At 46.0% G+C, this 16,908-nt stretch overlaps 1 protein-coding gene across 3 annotated transcripts in view; it reads right to left on the bottom strand.

The window, feature by feature from the left end:
- Positions 1–13,045, bottom strand: part of ranbp9 (RAN binding protein 9) — a 98,620-nt gene extending 85,575 nt beyond the window's left edge. Inside the window, exons 1-2 of one of the 3 annotated variants that reach the window (XM_087978658.1) lie at positions 12,554–12,634; positions 7,926–7,968 (exon numbers count right to left, since the gene is read on the bottom strand). Coding sequence is in view for 1 of the 3 variants with exons in the window: in XM_043719041.2 (XP_043574976.1) it covers positions 12,554–12,743 (190 nt within the window). In the remaining 2 variants the exon portion in view is untranslated. Of the gene's footprint in view, positions 1–7,925; positions 7,969–9,124; positions 9,642–12,553 lie in introns of those variants that run through there. The other 2 variants (XM_043719042.2, XM_043719041.2) reach the window with 2 other exon arrangements.
- Positions 13,046–16,908: the final 3,863 nt, after the last annotated feature.

The following is a 16,908-nucleotide window of genomic DNA, read 5'->3' as shown; positions in this document are numbered from 1 at the left end:
ACATTTGTAGCCTTTGTGTTCCTTCTCAGTGAAATCAGAAGCTGTTGTCTATCAACATTTTTCATCATTTTAAAAATCTCTATTAGGTCTCCTTCAGCCTGCTTCTTCCCCCCAGCACCACCAAAACCCCTCCCCCCCCCAGACAAAAATAACCAAGTCATCATACTTCCCTTGCACATATACCTTGCAATGCTTTCTGCACACTTTCCAAGACATCTACATACAGTTCACTTCAGGCACTGGATGAGATTATCACGAAGTGCCCTCATTGTTAACTCTCCCCTCATCTGAGTGTGACCCTCAATTAACCCAGTCTCTCTCTAATGAGACAGCACGCAATGGTCTGATAGGTTAAGTTGCCTTAGTCCTTTTTTAGATTTTAAGAGTAGAAATCTCAGCCACAACAGCATAAAGTACTTTTAGTGTGGTTTAACCAAGACTAGGTATAGGCTGGGCGTAACTACTTTTTAATCACATCCCTTGAGAAATAAAGTCCAATGCTTAGTTTGATTTTTTTTTAAAAAATAGCATTGTTAACCTGACGTATTTGTATTCCAAAATTCCCTTGTTCCTCTATGGTTTATTTGGAATGTGTAGGTCTAGAGTCTTCTTGTTACAAAACATTTGTGATGAAAATTACTTCCTAATCTACTGAACTTGATAAAAACAATAAAATATTCTTGCACAAAACAATGTTCTGCAAATGTCCCTTACTACACATCAAGTTCAACTTACTACCTGTGAAAGTTATAATCCAATATTTAAGGGTTTTTCAAACTAATGGATTCATCCAGCAGCAATAATTCAAGATGTGATAACGAGAGGGAAAATAAACAACTCTCAATGCAATTAATATTAATAAATTCATACAATTCAAAAAGATATTTCACTCATGGTGAAAATAATGTTTAAAACATTGCAAATCTAACAGCCTTGTTCAAAACAGGGTGCAAGGACAATAGCTGCATACAGGTCAGTCTCATCTCAGTGGTGGGAAAGCTATTCCAAATGACAACTAGGACACAATTAGCAGACACATAGACAAATGTGGATAATTAGGGAAATCCAGCACAATTGTTAACGGCAATTGAATTCACCTAATTTGAGATTTTTAATGAGATAACAAAAAGGGTTGATGAGGGTAATGCAGTTGATATGCTGTACACGGACTTTCAAAATGGTGTTTGCTGAAGTGTTGCGTAAGTCTTGTCAGCAAAGTTGAAGCCTCAAGTAAAAGAGACATTGAGATCATGGATTCAAAGGTGGCCAAGTAAAAGAAAACACACTGAAAAGCAAAATGCTGATTCTTTTGAAAAAAAAATTGGAGCAAGTGCATTGGAATTTTTGGGGGGCGGGGGTCACAAACTGTTAGGAAGTAAAGAAAAGATCTGTAGAGCACAGAATATGCTGGAACATGCAGGAATACCGTAACTTAGAACTTATTCCTTGTTTCAATCAAAATGTATGGCAAAACCAAGTGAAGGGTACAACTCTATAAGGGAATAGAGGTGAAGAGGAACATGCAGGAATGTGTGGACAAGTCAGTCAGATGGTTAAGAAAGTTATTAATAATGCACAAAAGGATCCTGGGTTTTATTGAGAGCGAGCACAAAGCAAGGCTATGGTGAACATTTATAAAGTTCTGGTTTAACCTCAACGAGTTTAGTGTGTCAAATTCTGGGAACCACATTTTAGGAAAGAAGTAAAGGCACTGGATAGTGTGTAGAAAACATGCACTGCAATGATTCCAGAGATGCTGTGGTTCTGTTAGCCGAGCTGGAAGTTTTTGTTGCAAACATTTCGTACCCTGTCTAGGTGACATCCTCAGTGCTTGGGAGCCTCCTGTGAAGCGCTTCTGTGGCGTTTCCTCCGGCATTTATAGTGGCCTGTCCCTGCCGCTTCCGGTTGTCAGTTTCAGCTGTCCGCTGTAGTGGCCGGTATATTGGGTCCAGGTCGATGTGTTTATTGATGGAGTTTGTGGATGAGTGCCAAGCTTCTAGGAATTCCCTGGCTGTTCTTTGTTTCGCTTGCCCTATAATGGTAGTGTTGTCCCAGTCAAATTCATGTTGCTTGTCGTCTGCGTGTGTGGCTACTAGGGATAGCTGGTCGTGTTGTTTCGTGACTAGTTGATGTTCGTGGATGCGGATCGTTAGCCGTCTTCCTGTTTGTCCTATATAGTGTTTTGTGCAGTCCTTGCATGGGATTTTGTACACTACGTTAGTTTTGCTCATGCTGGGTATCGGGTCCTTCGTTTTGGTGAGTTGTTGTCTGAGAGTGGCTGTTGGTTTGTGTGCTGTTATAAGTCCTAGTGGTCGCAGTAGTCTGGCTGTCATTTCAGAGATGTTCTTGACCTATGGTAGTGTGGCTAGTCCTTTGGGTTGCGGCATGTCCTCGTTCTGTTGTCTCTCCCTTAGGCATCTGTTGATGAAATTGCGAGGATATCCGTTTTTTGCGAATACCTTGTATAGGTGTTCCTCTTCCTCTTTTTGCAGTTCTGCTGTGCTGCAGTGTGTTGTGGCCCTTCTGAACAGTGTCTTGATGCAACTTTGTTTGTGTGTATTGGGGTGGTTGCTTTCATAGTTCAGGACTTGGTCTGTGTGTGTGGCTTTCCTTTGTACCTTAGTGGTGAATTCTCCGTCTGGTGTTCTCAGTACCCTCACGTCTCGGAATGGGAGTTGGTTGTCCTTTTCTTCCTCTCTCGTGAATCGGATTCCTGTGAGTGTGGAGTTGATGATCCGGTGTGTTTTCTCTATTTCCGTGTTTTTAATGATTACAAAGGTGTCATCAACGTATCTGACCCAGAGTTTGGGTTGAATTTGTGGTAAGACTGTTTGTTCTAACCTTTGCATTACTGCTTCTGCTATGAGTCCCGAGATCGGTGAGCCCATGGGTGTTCCGTTGATTTGTTCATATATCTGGTTGTTGAATGTGAAGTGTGTTGTGAACATCTCTGAACTGACAGCCAGACTACTGCGACCACTAGGACTTATAACAGCACACAAACCAACAGCCACTCTCAGACAACAACTCACCAAAACGAAGGACTCGATACCCAGCATGAGCAAAACTAACGTAGTGTACAAAATCCCATGCAAGGACTGCACAAAACACTATATAGGACAAACAGGAAGACGGCTAACGATCCGCATCCACGAACATCAACTAGCCACGAAACAACACGACCAGCTATCCCTAGTAGCCACACACGCAGACGACAAGCAACATGAATTTGACTGGGACAACACTACCATTATAGGGCAAGCGAAACAAAGAACAGCCAGGGAATTCCTAGAAGCTTGGCACTCATCCACAAACTCCATCAACAAACACATAGACCTGGACCCAATATACCGGCCACTACAGCGGACAGCTGAAACGGACAACCGGAAGCGGCAGGGACAGGCCACTATAAATGCCGGAGGAAACACCACAGAAGCGCTTCACAGGAGGCTCCAAGCACTGAGGATGTCACCTAGACAGGGGACGAAACGTTTGCAACAAAAACTTCCAGCTCGGCGAACAGAACCACAGCAACGAGCACCCGAGCTACAAATCTTCTCACAAACTTTGAATTCCAGAGATAACAGACTTCAGTTTTACAAATGGGTGAAGCTGAGATCATTCTTCTTGAGAAGGATGAGAGAACATTTGTTCAAAATCAGGAGGGGGTGAGGCTATGATCTAGAATTCACTCTTACAGTCTATGATGGGGAAATGATACGAAGAAAATTTGGTAATAGACTGCAGATTAAAAACAAAATGGTAATGTTACATAGAAAAGGCAGGGCAAGGTGGGTTATGCGCCAAATAGTCTTATTTTCTGCTAAATTCATTCTAAGATTCTTGAGTGTTGACTATCTCCCAAAAAATCAACTTTAACGATTCAAAACCCTGCATTCCTCCATGATTACAAAATTCTACTTCAGTAAATCTATAAAAAGATGTAATTTCCTTCTCAGTTCAGAAACAAAAATCAATGATAATTTTATTAAATTAAGTGAGTTTGCATGTGAGCAAAAATAGAACAACGTCAATGTTTTTAGAAGCTCACTGAATGACCAGGTTTTACCCTTGTGGGTCATATCAGTTGAGCCTTCACTAACCAACATTAAACCATTGTAATAGGAAGATATTGACTACTAAGTTCTGAATAGATAACAGGCATAAAATTCACAAGAGGAGGAGAACAACAACAGACTTCCATTCCTATACGTGACAGGTGAATGTACAGTTAACAGAGAGCTTCAAACCAGCGTCTACAGAAAAACAACACACGCGGACCAAATACTTAAATTCAGAAGCAATCATCCCAATACACACAAACTGAGCTGCATCAAGACATCACACTGCAGCACCCAAGAACTACAAAAAGAAAAATACCTGTACAATATTTATAAGAAAAATGTGTAACCAATAAACACAACCAACTGACTCCTCAGAAACAAACCCAAACAAGCAGACACAATGCAACCAAAACCTATAGCCACACTACCTTACATCAAAGGCATATCAGAATTGAGTTCCAGACTCCTCAGACCCCTTGGCATCATGGTAGCCCACAAACCTACACACACACACACACTTAAACAGCGACTAATTAACCTATAGGATGCATTAGATACCACCAGCAAAACTAATGTCATTTACAAGATACAATTGGACAAACTAACAGGAAACCTGCCACGAGGATATACGAATACCAATTGGCCACCAAAAGACACGACCCACTATCACTCGTTTCCATACATACAGACAAAGAAGGACATCACTTTGACTGGGAGAACACACATATCCTAGGACATGCGGAACAAAGATTCGTACAAGAATTCTTAGAGGCATGGCATTCTAACCAGAACTCCATCAATAAACACATCAATTTAGATCCTGTCAATACGTTCCCTTGAAAAAAAAAACAGAAATGACATTACCCACCTTAAGAAACCAAGAATTATAAATAGAGAGGCCAGACATACCACTAGCACTTCACCAGAGACTCTCACTGATGATGTTATCTAGTCATGGTGACGGAACGTCTGAAAACAAGCCCTCAAGTTCAGTGAGCAAACTTACAGACTTATCATCAATATGAGCTACAAATCTTAAAAATAGAAAACATCATTCATAACCATGGATCCTAGAACTTAAAGTACCTTAAAAACTCAGTTCTGCAGGACTCGCATTTCCAAATGGCATTGTGGAGGTGATGGCCTGGTGATAATTTCACTGGTGAAAATGTGTTGCTGGAAAAGTGCAGCAGGTCAGTCAGCATCCAAGGAACAGGAGAATCGACGTTTCAGGCATAAGCCTTTCTTCAGGAATCCTGATTCCTGAAGAAGGGCTTATGCCCGAAACGTCGATTCTCCTGTTCCTTGGATGCTGCCTGACCTGCTGCACTTTTCCAGCAACACATTTTCAGCTCTGATCTCCAGCATCTGCAGTCCTCACTTTCTCCTCGATAATTTCACTGGACAAGTAATACAGAGGACCAGGCTAATTTATGTCATGGGACCATGGGTTCAAATCCTTTCATGATGGCTTGTGGAATTTACATTCAATTAATAATCTGCAATTGAAAGTCAGTCTCAATAATGGTAACTATCATAGATGATTGTTAAAATCCATCTGATTCACTAATTTCTTTTACAGAAAGAAATCAGAAATCCTTACCAAGATTGGCACCTGTGCAATTCCAAAGTAAATGTGGCTGTCTCTTAACTATCCCCTGAACCGACTGACCAAGCCACTTAGTTAAAGATTGATCAAGGATGGGCAACAAACACTAGCCTTGACAGCAACATCCACATCCCATGAATTTAAGGTGATAAAGTGGCTCACTTGCATCCTTATCAAAGCACAAGAGTGTTAATATTTATTTGGGAAATTAGAGAAAGTTTAGAAACAGACTTCAACTGTAAACTTAACAGTAGCCACTGAGGGAGAGGAGCTCAAAACGATTATGCAGTAAAAGGGAGTGGGAGGTGATGCAATTATAAGATCTACTGCAGCATGAAATAAGAAAAGTGTCTAAAAAGAAAGACTCATCAGATGACGAAAGCAGTGGCAGCAGATAAACCATAATTGAGGGCAAATTATTTTAAAAGGCAAATTATCACACCTATTACAGATTCTAGCACCCCATCCAAAATTATTCTATTCCCAATGTGACAAAAGATAAGATTATTTGATTGCAGAGTTTCAGATTGGTAGCGACTCATCTCATCTAACATGGTTGCTAAAAAGGGAAATTAGCAATTTGTGTGTAATTAGATAACAATGCCAAGAACCATACATTCAGTTATTTCTGTAAAATACTTCCACTTTATTCTCCGTCCTAACTACTCTTGCCAATTCCTCCACCACTAAAAATTAAAATGGTCAAGTGTCCCCACCATAATTTGTACATATAGGTTGATACTTTAAAATACTAAGGGCCCTAAAAACCTTAACGACTAAAACCAATTTCCTCTAAAATACTGTGCTATTTAATATAACACCACAGGAAATATTCATTTCAACATAATATTTTTCAAAGCAAAAATGATGCACATTGTGGATGCTTTCACAATTGGTTTTACTGTTGCATTCACAAATCAAAAGCTTAAATTGCAAAAAAAAAAAGCCCTGACAAGATGATTCAAAATATCAAAGGAATACAAAACATAACATCTATAGAAGGTAACATGATAGGACATAATAACAATGCACTAGTGGGAGAATCTAGCAGGAGCAGTTCAAAAATAAAGAGTCTCTCATTTAAAGATGGGTGCAAGGAGGAAGTTCTTCTCTTGGAGGGCGATTAGTCTTTGGGATTGTGACAGAATTCTGCAGGCTGAATAACTGAATATATTCAAGGCAGATTCATATTTCTGATCTGCTAAGGATCAAGGGCTTTGGGGGATCAAGCAGGAAAGTTAAGGCCATGATCAGATCAGACATGATCTTGTTGCATGGTAGCGTAGGCTTGATCATTCTTAGATTTTACGATCAAATAAGGCATGTATAGTACAATACAAACAAAGCCATAACAGTTCTAGTGAAAAGGTCCTTAACCTCAAATACTGTTTCCTTCTACACAGATGCTGCCTAATCTCCTGAGAATGCCGAGCATTTTCCATTTTCATTTCAGATTTCCAGTATCTATCGTAGTTTGCTTTTGTATTAGCATCTAACATTTCTGGCAGAAGTGCAGAAATTCTGTGAAATGCACAAGAGTTCGATGGATTTTAATAGATATATTTGGGTGTTTCATCATTCCAAATACCTTAATGGACGATCAGGTTAGTCTAGTAGAGACAAATCAATTAAGATCAGCCCAAATCAATGTTAAATGATTTTACATAATCACAAATAAAACCACGATAATTGGGATGCCACATGCACCATGTGAAAGACTTGTTTTGTTGCAGTAACATAAACAAACTTTCCATGCACTGGTGCAAAAATACATTCTGAATGCTTGCAACATTCAGAATTCTTTTAAAAATGCCTCATGGGATGTTGGAGTCCCTGGCTATTGCCCATTTAATATGTCTATTTCTTTCTCTTTCTAACCTTAAATCTGACTCCACTGTGCCACTTAGATGCAAATATAGATGTGTTTCATTAAGGGTTGCTGTATGCTATTTCATGACGATCTTGCCACGAGCCCAGTGTATAATGACAATTTAATAAAAAAATTTTAAAAACTCAATATTCTAAACATGTAGTAAAATCCAATGTCATAAAATTTATCTTTTTTTTTCAAAAAACATTGACTTCAATTAATCAACAGAATTACATAGATCAACCCTGTTCAATAATTTATTAGTGAAACCACTCATTTATGATTCACTATAATTGTTACAACGGGCCCTGACAATTCTACAAGTAAAACGAAAATCGAATTCCCAAATACAAAAACATTTTTTTCAGGACTCCTTTCTTACCTAGAATGCAAGAGGCCCAACCAGACAGGATTCACTGCTAGATCTAGTAATTGGAAATGAACCAGAGCAGATAAGAAAAGTAAGTATAGGGGAGCATCTAGGCAACAGTGATCATAACAAGTTTAAATTAATGATTGAGAAAACGTAAGTAAGAGAAAGACCACAACAATACATGACAGGAAAAACAGGTAGATATTAAGGGACAAGAATAGATCTGAAGAAATCTCAGAGGGAAAATAATGAACAGCAGATGGGGAAATACTTAGAAAATGAAATCTATTTTAGTTTAGGAAAAACATATTCAGTTAAAAAACATGAACAAACTAACCAATAATGAAACACTTTAGATGTATAAAGAATTAAGGGTTAAGGTAAAATTGAAGATATAAAAAACAAAGTTGGTAACCAGAGAGGATGACAAAAGTGAAATGATAGATTAGCAAAGACAGCATTTTTTTAAAAAAAACTTATGGAAAGCAAAAATGACAAATTTAACTTTCAAGTAACAGAAAAGTAGTATTTTCAGACAAAAAATCCTCAGGATAGGGATTAAGCAACAGAAGGAAAACTCAGAAGTAATGACAGCAAAATTGCAGAAATATTGAATAGTGACTTTGCTTCATTATTCACCAAAGAGACCAAAGTAGATAACGCATTAGAAGAGAAGCCAAAAAATATGAAAATATTTAAGACAGAAAGTGATCTGGAGTGTAGGGAGATGACAAATAATAAACTAATCAAGTGAAGCAAAGATAAAACCTTTGCTTGACTTGACTGGATTCATTCTTTTTTTTAAAATTGTAGAAGAAGTAGTAATATGTGTACAAAATTCATTACAATTGGGAATTATGCCAGAGGAATGATGGACAACTAGCAATATTATATTCAAAGGAGAGAGACAGAACACATCCAAAAAACTAGCTGAATATCAATGATAAGAAAGATGAGAGAGTCTTTATTCAAAGAGGTAACAGAAAAACATTAGCTGAAAATATAAAAGAGAAGCTAACTTAAGATTTTAAAGGGGAAGCACAACATCTAACCAACCTTACTAAATTCTTTGAAGTAACAGCAAGACTGGAAAAAGGTAATGCATTAGATAAAACATATTTGGACTTTGAAACGGTGTGCTGTTTAGATGGATTGGCCATGATAAATTGCCCCATGGTGTCCAAAGATGCACAGATTAGGAGGATTACCTATGGTAAATGCAGGATAGCTTGCTCTTCAGACATTGGTTTCAGACTTGATGGTCCAAGCGTCCTCTCTGACCTGTAGGGATTCTAATGATCTTTGAAAATGTATCATGAAGTAAACTGATAACTATGATCAGAGTTATGTAGCAAGATGAATAGCAAATTGGTTCTAGAATAAAAAAAAAGTCTTTAAGGGCAGCTACATAGACTGGCAAAGGTGGAAAATGATGTTACAAACAAAGTGAATGAACGACTGGATAATCTAAGTTATTTATTTAAGAAAGTACTGTTGGTCTGGATATCAGTCCAGACAGTACGAGACCAGATGTACTCTGGAAGATGCATGTTGGGACTATTGCAAAACTCCTGATGTACTGACTAAGCAGGAATTGTCCAAGAAGTTGAAATTTCCAACTTTATCCAGCATCCACAACACTCCAAAAAGGTATCTAACTCTGTGTTAAGAGTCAGAGACTTTAGAGAGTTCCAGATTACTTTTATTAATATTTGGCCATGGAAAGTTAGAGGAAATCAAACCTACAAGGACTTCCCATTCATTGACACTGACCTTGCCACTCCATCTCATCTCTAGCTACCCACTGCATCGAATGTCCCCTGATCTGTACTAATCTGGCCTAACTCATCCCCTCTCCAGCCTGCCACCCCCCCCCCCCCCAAGATCCATCCTGACAGCCCCGATTGCATTCCCCACAACCATCTACCTGCCATCTTATACTTCATTTTCTGGTACCTACTTGGACTCACCTATCACACTCTCCCATTTACACAATCACCTGTTTTAAAATCAGTTCTCAATGGCTGCCAGATGATCATATCTTGGAATACAGCGGTTCACGTCAAAAAGAGCAGAGTTTCAATGCTGATCCACTTTGTTATTACTTGCGAGGATTCCTGAACTGTATTAAGCTGCTGTAGATGGGAATGCTCCTGTCCCAGACGTTTGCATGGAGAAATCTTCAAAGGCAAGTTTATTCTTGTCTTGTCCAATCAGAATTGAAAATAAAAGTTTCCAACGCTGACTGGGAGATCTAGTCATACTCCCTCCTCAACCAATCACACTTATGATTATATCATCTGGCACTTATAGGATTAAATGGCAAATAGCTAGAAATAGTCACTAGTTCAGAAAAGCCACATATCTGAAATGTGGCTCATCTAAATGTTTGAAATTTCAATTTCAATAAAATTCTCAAATGCTCTCTGACCTATAAGTGAAAATGCTAGAGACAATCAGATGTCCAGCATCTGCAAATTTTTGACATTGTCAGCATATGCAGTAAAACAGCCCGACTTTACATCATTTTATCCGACTGAGTGCCTACAGAATAATTAATTTCGTGGATACTGCATGGTGAGGTGTCAACTTGGTTTTAGCTGAATTCTGAAGGTTGAGAATGCAAACCTCATTCAGGGACTTGAGTACAAAGCCAGCTGCGACTTCAGTATGGTCCAAAGGTTTTATGAGAAGTTCTGCACTTTGGATGAAAGCAAGATTCGATTATGTTCCAGCAGTTCAAATAGAAATTAAAGATCCCTGGTATTATTTGTAGATGAGCAGTTTTACCTAGAGTGCAAAACCAAAGAACAAAATGCAGCTAATCTTTAGAATTTCATTCCCAAAACTTTAAGTTCTGTTACTGCAATACACAAACACTTGACATTACCTAACTAGGAGGTCCGAAGGCACCTTCGACATTAAGAGACTATGTCAAGTCTTTAAAAAAGATTTGTTACTAAGTGGTCACTGAGAAGCAACAGATACAGTACTCTACTGTCTAAATAATTTACTTGATAAACAATTGCAGTTGTGCTTTGGTGTCATTCTGCAGAATGGAACATTTTGCGTTAAATGACATCACTGAGTAATGCTATCTCAAATGAAAAGCACAGATAATATTACTCTGACATCTGAGTACATAGGGGAAAGGAGGCTACAAGATGTGTTAAAAAAAAGTTTAGCAGGATATACGAAGGAAATTATAACATTAACTTCATTCTGATAATTAGATTTTGTAAATTTAACAGATTAAGAAAATAAGGTTACCCAGAATTCACAGACAAAACACACTGAAATATGGTCAAAGAATTCAAAGCTGTGATTAGATTTTTTTTTAAAAACACATTAAAGAAAATTTGGGACTTGTTGCCAGCTTCACTTTGGCACTGTAACAGGACCACTTCAAAAAAGTGAGTGAACAAAAATTATCCAAAATTATTGTTATAAAATTCTTGGCTCTGAGCCAGTTAACATTGTTTGGAAACACACAGCCATGAAATTAATATTTAGAAGCTGTGTTCTGAAAGAATCTGGTTCTAGCCTTTTTCTCTATCCCTCCCAGTTTTCAACATACCCTAGCCTTTGGATCGTTCAGCTTAACAAAACAGAAATTCAGTGGGGTTTGCATACAAGATCCTTAAGAACTCAGCCCACTTGCCAATTTCTTCTTACTCAGGACACAAACAAATATTCAATGGGAATCACTCATCCTGTTCATACTGAATTAAGAGCTAGGCTCTTTCCCTCACTTTTGAAAACATGAGAAAGGTTGCACTGCAACACATTGCTTTTCCCTAACAGTCAGTATTGATTCGTTCTTGCTTTCACATCCCTGGTTGGAGGATAAAGGCCTTCATTTTGTTTAAGATTTTTTTTAAACTGAAGTTACCAGTTGTTCACATTATGTGCCATTTATATGCTAAATGTCACTGACACTTGCAAAACAGTTCCTCTATCACATATTTGATTCACCATAATCTATGTCTTTTTAAAAAAGTATTTTACATACATATTCTCAGTAATACTTAACTGGTGATCCAAATTTCACAAAATCATTGACCAGTTAGGGCCATGTCTATCCAGAGAGATCTTTCGTGCAAGTAGCTTTGTTTTCTACTTACGTGTATTTTTAGGTACGTTTTCGGATGAGATCTTTCTCGACAACTTAGGGCCCTTTTATAGTCAAGTAAAAGTAAATATTTGAATGTTCTTGATAGCGTTCAACAAATAATCTCAACAGGCCATGGCCCAGATGTCATTTATGGACATGATGTTCAAGGCCCGACACCACCTTCCCACCCCACCCCAACTCATTTCCTTATTGTGTACGGAAGTCTATGTTCCAAACTGTTGTCTACAAGTCCTGGCCTGTTCCTAGGTCGGTGCCTGTAATCAGTCTTTGGCACTCGCCTTATTCCAGACAGTTGTGTGTGAGTGAAGTGTGAGGCCTGACCCCTGTATAGGTATTTGCTGGCCTCTCTATTAGTGTTACTGTTGCTATGAGAGGCCAGGGGCCTGTCCCAGTGGTCGGTGCCTGTAGGCTGAGGCTGCCATCCCACCCTGTTTGCCCTTTCTTTAGCTGAGCTCAGTACCAGTGTCAAGCCGCCCCTGGGTGCCAGGGCCCGTCCGCTTACCTTTATAATGGACTCGCAGGTTGTTCTGAGACAAGCCGATGTAGCTGTACTTATCCTTTGGGCTCCAGCATCTGGGCAGCGGCGTCTCCTGCTCGTTGACAGCGGGGTAGAGCCGCTTGAAGCGCTCGGTGAGTCCCTTCTCCTGGAGGTTGAGGGCCGACTCTCCGTGCGTCGCCGACAGCCCGGCCATGGGTGCGGATCTGTGAAGGAAAGGGAGGGGTGGGAGGGGGGTTAGGCCGAGCCCCGAGCCTGGGCTCTGGGTGGATGTGTAATGGGGCCTTGAGAGGCTCGGGATCGAGCCCGGATGGAGGAGGCTCGGAATCCCGGAACGGCGGCCGCGCCTTGTGAACCCTCAGCCCGCCCGCTTACTCAGAGCCTGGCAGACAGCCGCCCTTCCTCCAGCCGGTCCCGTCCCGTCCCGTCCGGTCCGGGCCCCAACTCAGTCGCTGCTGCATCCGAGCCCGGCCGTCTGTCTGTCTGAGTGAGTGAGTGTCCCTGTGTCCGCCTGTCCCCGCTCACTGACAGGCCGCCGCCGCTCACCAAGCCGCTCCTCATTGGCTGCTCACTCCGAGCCAGCCAGGCCGGGGGGCGGGGCCAGGCACCAGGGGGCGGGGCCAAGCTGGGCTCCGGCTCGGGCTCGGGGTGACTGCTGCAGAGAGGCTCACTCCCTATGGGGGGGGGGGGTCTCTGGAGTGAGGAGAGGAAGGAAGTGGGGGGAGGTAGGGGTGGAAGGGAGTAGGGGATGTGGGGTGTGGTGGGGGGATGGTGGTGGGGGATGGGGGGGTGGTGGATGTGGGGGGTGGTGGATGTGGGGGGTGGGGGTGGGGGATGTGGGGGTGTGGTGGGGGGTGTGGTGGGGGATGGGGGTATGGGGGATGGGGGTGTGGTGGGGGATGGGGGTGTGGGGGGTGGGGGATGGGGGTGTGGGGGATGGTGGATGGGGGTGTGGGGGATGGTGGATGGGGGGGGTGTGGTGGGGGATGGGGGGGTGGTGGATGTGGGGGGTGTGGTGGGGGATGGGGGTGTGGTGGATGTGGGGGGTGTGGTGGGGGATGGGGGTGTGGTGGGGAATGGGGGGGTGGTGGATGTGGGGGGTGTGGTGGGGGATGGGGGTGTGGTGGGGAATGGGGGGTGGTGGATGTGGGGGGTGTGGTGGGGAATGGGGGGGTGGTGGATGTGGGGGGTGTGGTGGGGGATGGGGGGGTGGTGGATGTGGGGGGTGTGGTGGGGGATGGGGGGGTGATGGATGTGGGGGGTGTGGTGGGGGATGGGGGGGTGGTGGATGTGGGGGGTGTGGTGTGGGATGGGGGGGTGGTGGATGTGGGGGGGGTGGTGGGGGATGGGGGGGTGGTGGATGTGGGGGGGGTGGTGGGGGATGGGGGGGTGGTGGATGTGGGGGGGGTGGTGGGGGATGGGGGGGTGGTGGATGTGGGGGGGGTGGTGGGGGATGGGGGGGTGGTGGATGTGGGGGGGGTGGTGGGGGATGGGGGGGTGGTGGGGGATGGGGGGGTGGTGGATGTGGGGGGGGTGGTGGGGGATGGGGGGGTGGTGGATGTGGGGGGTGTGGTGGGGGATGGGGGGGTGGTGGATGTGGGGGGTGTGGTGGGGGATGGGGGGGTGGTGGATGTGGGGGGTGTGGTGGGGGATGGGGGGGTGGTGGATGTGGGGGGTGTGGTGGGGGATGGGGGGGTGGTGGATGTGGGGGGTGTGGTGGGGAATGGGGGGGGTGGTGGATGTGGGGGGTGTGGTGGGGGATGGGGGGGTGGTGGGGGATGGGGGGGGTGGTGGGGGATGGGGGTGTGGTGGGGAATGGGGGGGTGGTGGATGTGGGGGGTGTGGTGGGGAATGGGGGTGTGGTGGGGAATGGGGGGTGGTGGATGGGGGGGTGTGGTGGGGGATGGGGGGGTGGTGGATGTGGGGGGTGTGGTGGTGGATGTGGGGGGTGTGGTGGGGGATGGGGGGGTGGTGGATGTGGGGGGTGTGGTGGGGGATGGGGGGTGGTGGATGTGGGGGGTGTGGTGGGGGATGGGGGGGTGGTGGATGTGGGGGGTGTGGTGGGGGATGGGGGTGGTGGATGTGGGGGGTGTGGTGGGGGATGGGGGGGTGGTGGATGTGGGGGGTGTGGTGGGGGGTGTGGTGGGGGATGGGAGGGTGGTGGATGTGGGGGGTGTGGTGGGGGGTGTGGTGGGGGATGGGGGGGTGGTGGATGTGGGGGGTGTGGTGGGGGATGGGGGTGTGGTGGGGAATGGGGGGGTGGTGGATGTGGGGGGAATGGGGGGGTGGTGGGTGTGGTGGGGAATGGGGGGGTGTGGTGGGGAATGGGGGGGTGGTGAATGGGGGGGTGGTGGATGTGGGGGGTGTGGTGGGGGATGGGAGTGTGGTGGGGAATGGGGGGTGGTGGATGTGGGGGGTGTGGTGGGGATGTGGGGGGTGATGGATGTGGGGGGTGGTGGATGTGGGGGATGTGGGGGGTGGTGGATGTGGGGGGTGGTGGGGGATGTGGGGGGTGGTGGGGGATGTGTGGGGTGGTGGGGGATGTGTGGGGTGGTGGGGGATGTGTGGGGTGGTGGGGGATGTGTGGGGTGGTGGGGGATGTGTGGGGTGGTGGGGGATGTGGGGTGGTGGGGGATATGGGGGATGTGGGGGGTGGTGGGGGATGTGTGGGGTGGTGGGGGATGTGGGGTGGTGGGGGATATGGGGGATGTGGGGGGTGGTGGGGGATGTGTGGGGTGGTGGGGGATGTGTGGGGTGGTGGGGGATGTGGGGTGGTGGGGGATATGGGGGATGTGTGGGGTGGTGGGGGATATGGAGGGTGGTGGGGGGTGGTGGGGGGGAGGGGGATGTGGGGGGTGGTGGGGGTTGTGGGGGGGGGGAAGGGGTGGTGGGGGCGGTGGGGGGGTGGGGGCGGTGGGGGGGTGGGGGATGTGGGGGGTGGTGGGGGCGGTGGGGGGGTGGGGGATGTGGGGGGGGGTGGGGGATGTGGGGGGTGGTGGGGGGGAGGGGGATGTGGGGGGTGGTGGGGGGGAGGGGGTGGTGGGGGGGTGGGGGGTGGTGGGGGTGGTGGGGGGGAGGGGGATGTGGGGGGTGGTGGGGGCGGTGGGGGGGGAGGGGGATGTGGGGGGTGGTGGGGGCAGTGGGGGGGTGGGGGATGTGGGGGGTGGTGGGGGCGGGGGATGTGGGGGGTGGTGGGGGATGTGGGGGGTGGTGGGGGCGGGGGATGTGGGGGGCGGTGGGGGATGTGGGGGGTGGGGGGTGGTGGGGGCGGTGGGGGATGTGGGGGTGGGGAATGGGGAGTGGTGGGGGATGGGGTGGGGGTGGTGGGGGATGCGGGGTGGGGGTGGTGGGGTGTGGGGATGGAAGGGGAGGAGGGGGTGCAAAGGGATGGGGGTGTGTGGGGGTGGAAGGGGGTGTGGGGGTGGAAGGGGGTGTGGGGGTGGAAGGGGGTGGGGGGCTGGGAGGGGAGGAAGGGGAGGAGGGGGGTGGAAGAGGAGGCGGGGTGGGAGGGGAGGAGGGGGATGGAAGGGGTTGGGTGGGGAGGAAGTAAGTGGGGTGGGGTGGGTTGGGTGGGGAGGAAGTAAGTGGGGTGGGGTGGGTGGGGAGGAAGGAAGTGGGGTGGGTGGGGAGGAAGGAGGTGGGGTGGGGTGGGGGGAGGAAGTGGGGTGGGGTGGGTGGAGGAAGTGGGTGGGGGGAAAGCAATGGAGAATTGGAGGAGGTGGGGATAAGGGCTGTGCAAGGTGAGGAAGTGCAGCTGTGAGGGTCTCTAAACAGGAAAAACAAGAAGGGAGGCCTATGGTAGCATTGAGGGAGGAAGGTTTAAATGGGTAAAACATTCCACAGTAATGGGTAGACAAGCAAAATATGTATACAGTTGAGTTGAGAGTGGCTGGACAGTAGTTATCAGAATGGAAAGTGAAGGACTGAAACAGAAATACATCAGTTTTTAAAAAAGGAAGCATTCATCATGATCTAAACTTGACCAAGTCCAGAAATGAGGTGTTGCTGTTTGAGCTTTATTTATTAATATGCTGTAGCAACCCAGAGACAGGAAGGTCAAAATGGTTAGAATTTGGACAATTGAGGTGGTAAATGACACAAAGGTTTGAAGAAGGGTTACACCCGAAACGTCGACTTCTCCAATTCCTGATGCTGGCTGGCTTGCTGTGATCTTCCACCCTCCTGCCTGTCTATTCATGGTAGTGCTTGGGGCAGACTTTTAATAGGAATTAGGATAGGGTAGGATCAGCTACGGCTCAAGATTGGGGCTTGGACAGGGGTATTGCTGGAGGTGCATCTACTGTCATGAAGGACAGTTTGTGTGAGACCCAAGAGATTGGAGATTCATTGACACTACTTGG

This window comes from Chiloscyllium plagiosum, unplaced genomic scaffold (assembly GCF_037043375.1).
Source record: "Chiloscyllium plagiosum isolate Xiang-an unplaced genomic scaffold, Cpla_swu_hap1 HiC_scaffold_34, whole genome shotgun sequence".
NCBI lineage: Eukaryota > Metazoa > Chordata > Chondrichthyes > Orectolobiformes > Hemiscylliidae > Chiloscyllium > Chiloscyllium plagiosum.
Note: the sequence above shows the minus strand (reverse complement) of the source record. Positions and strands in the feature narration are given on the sequence as shown.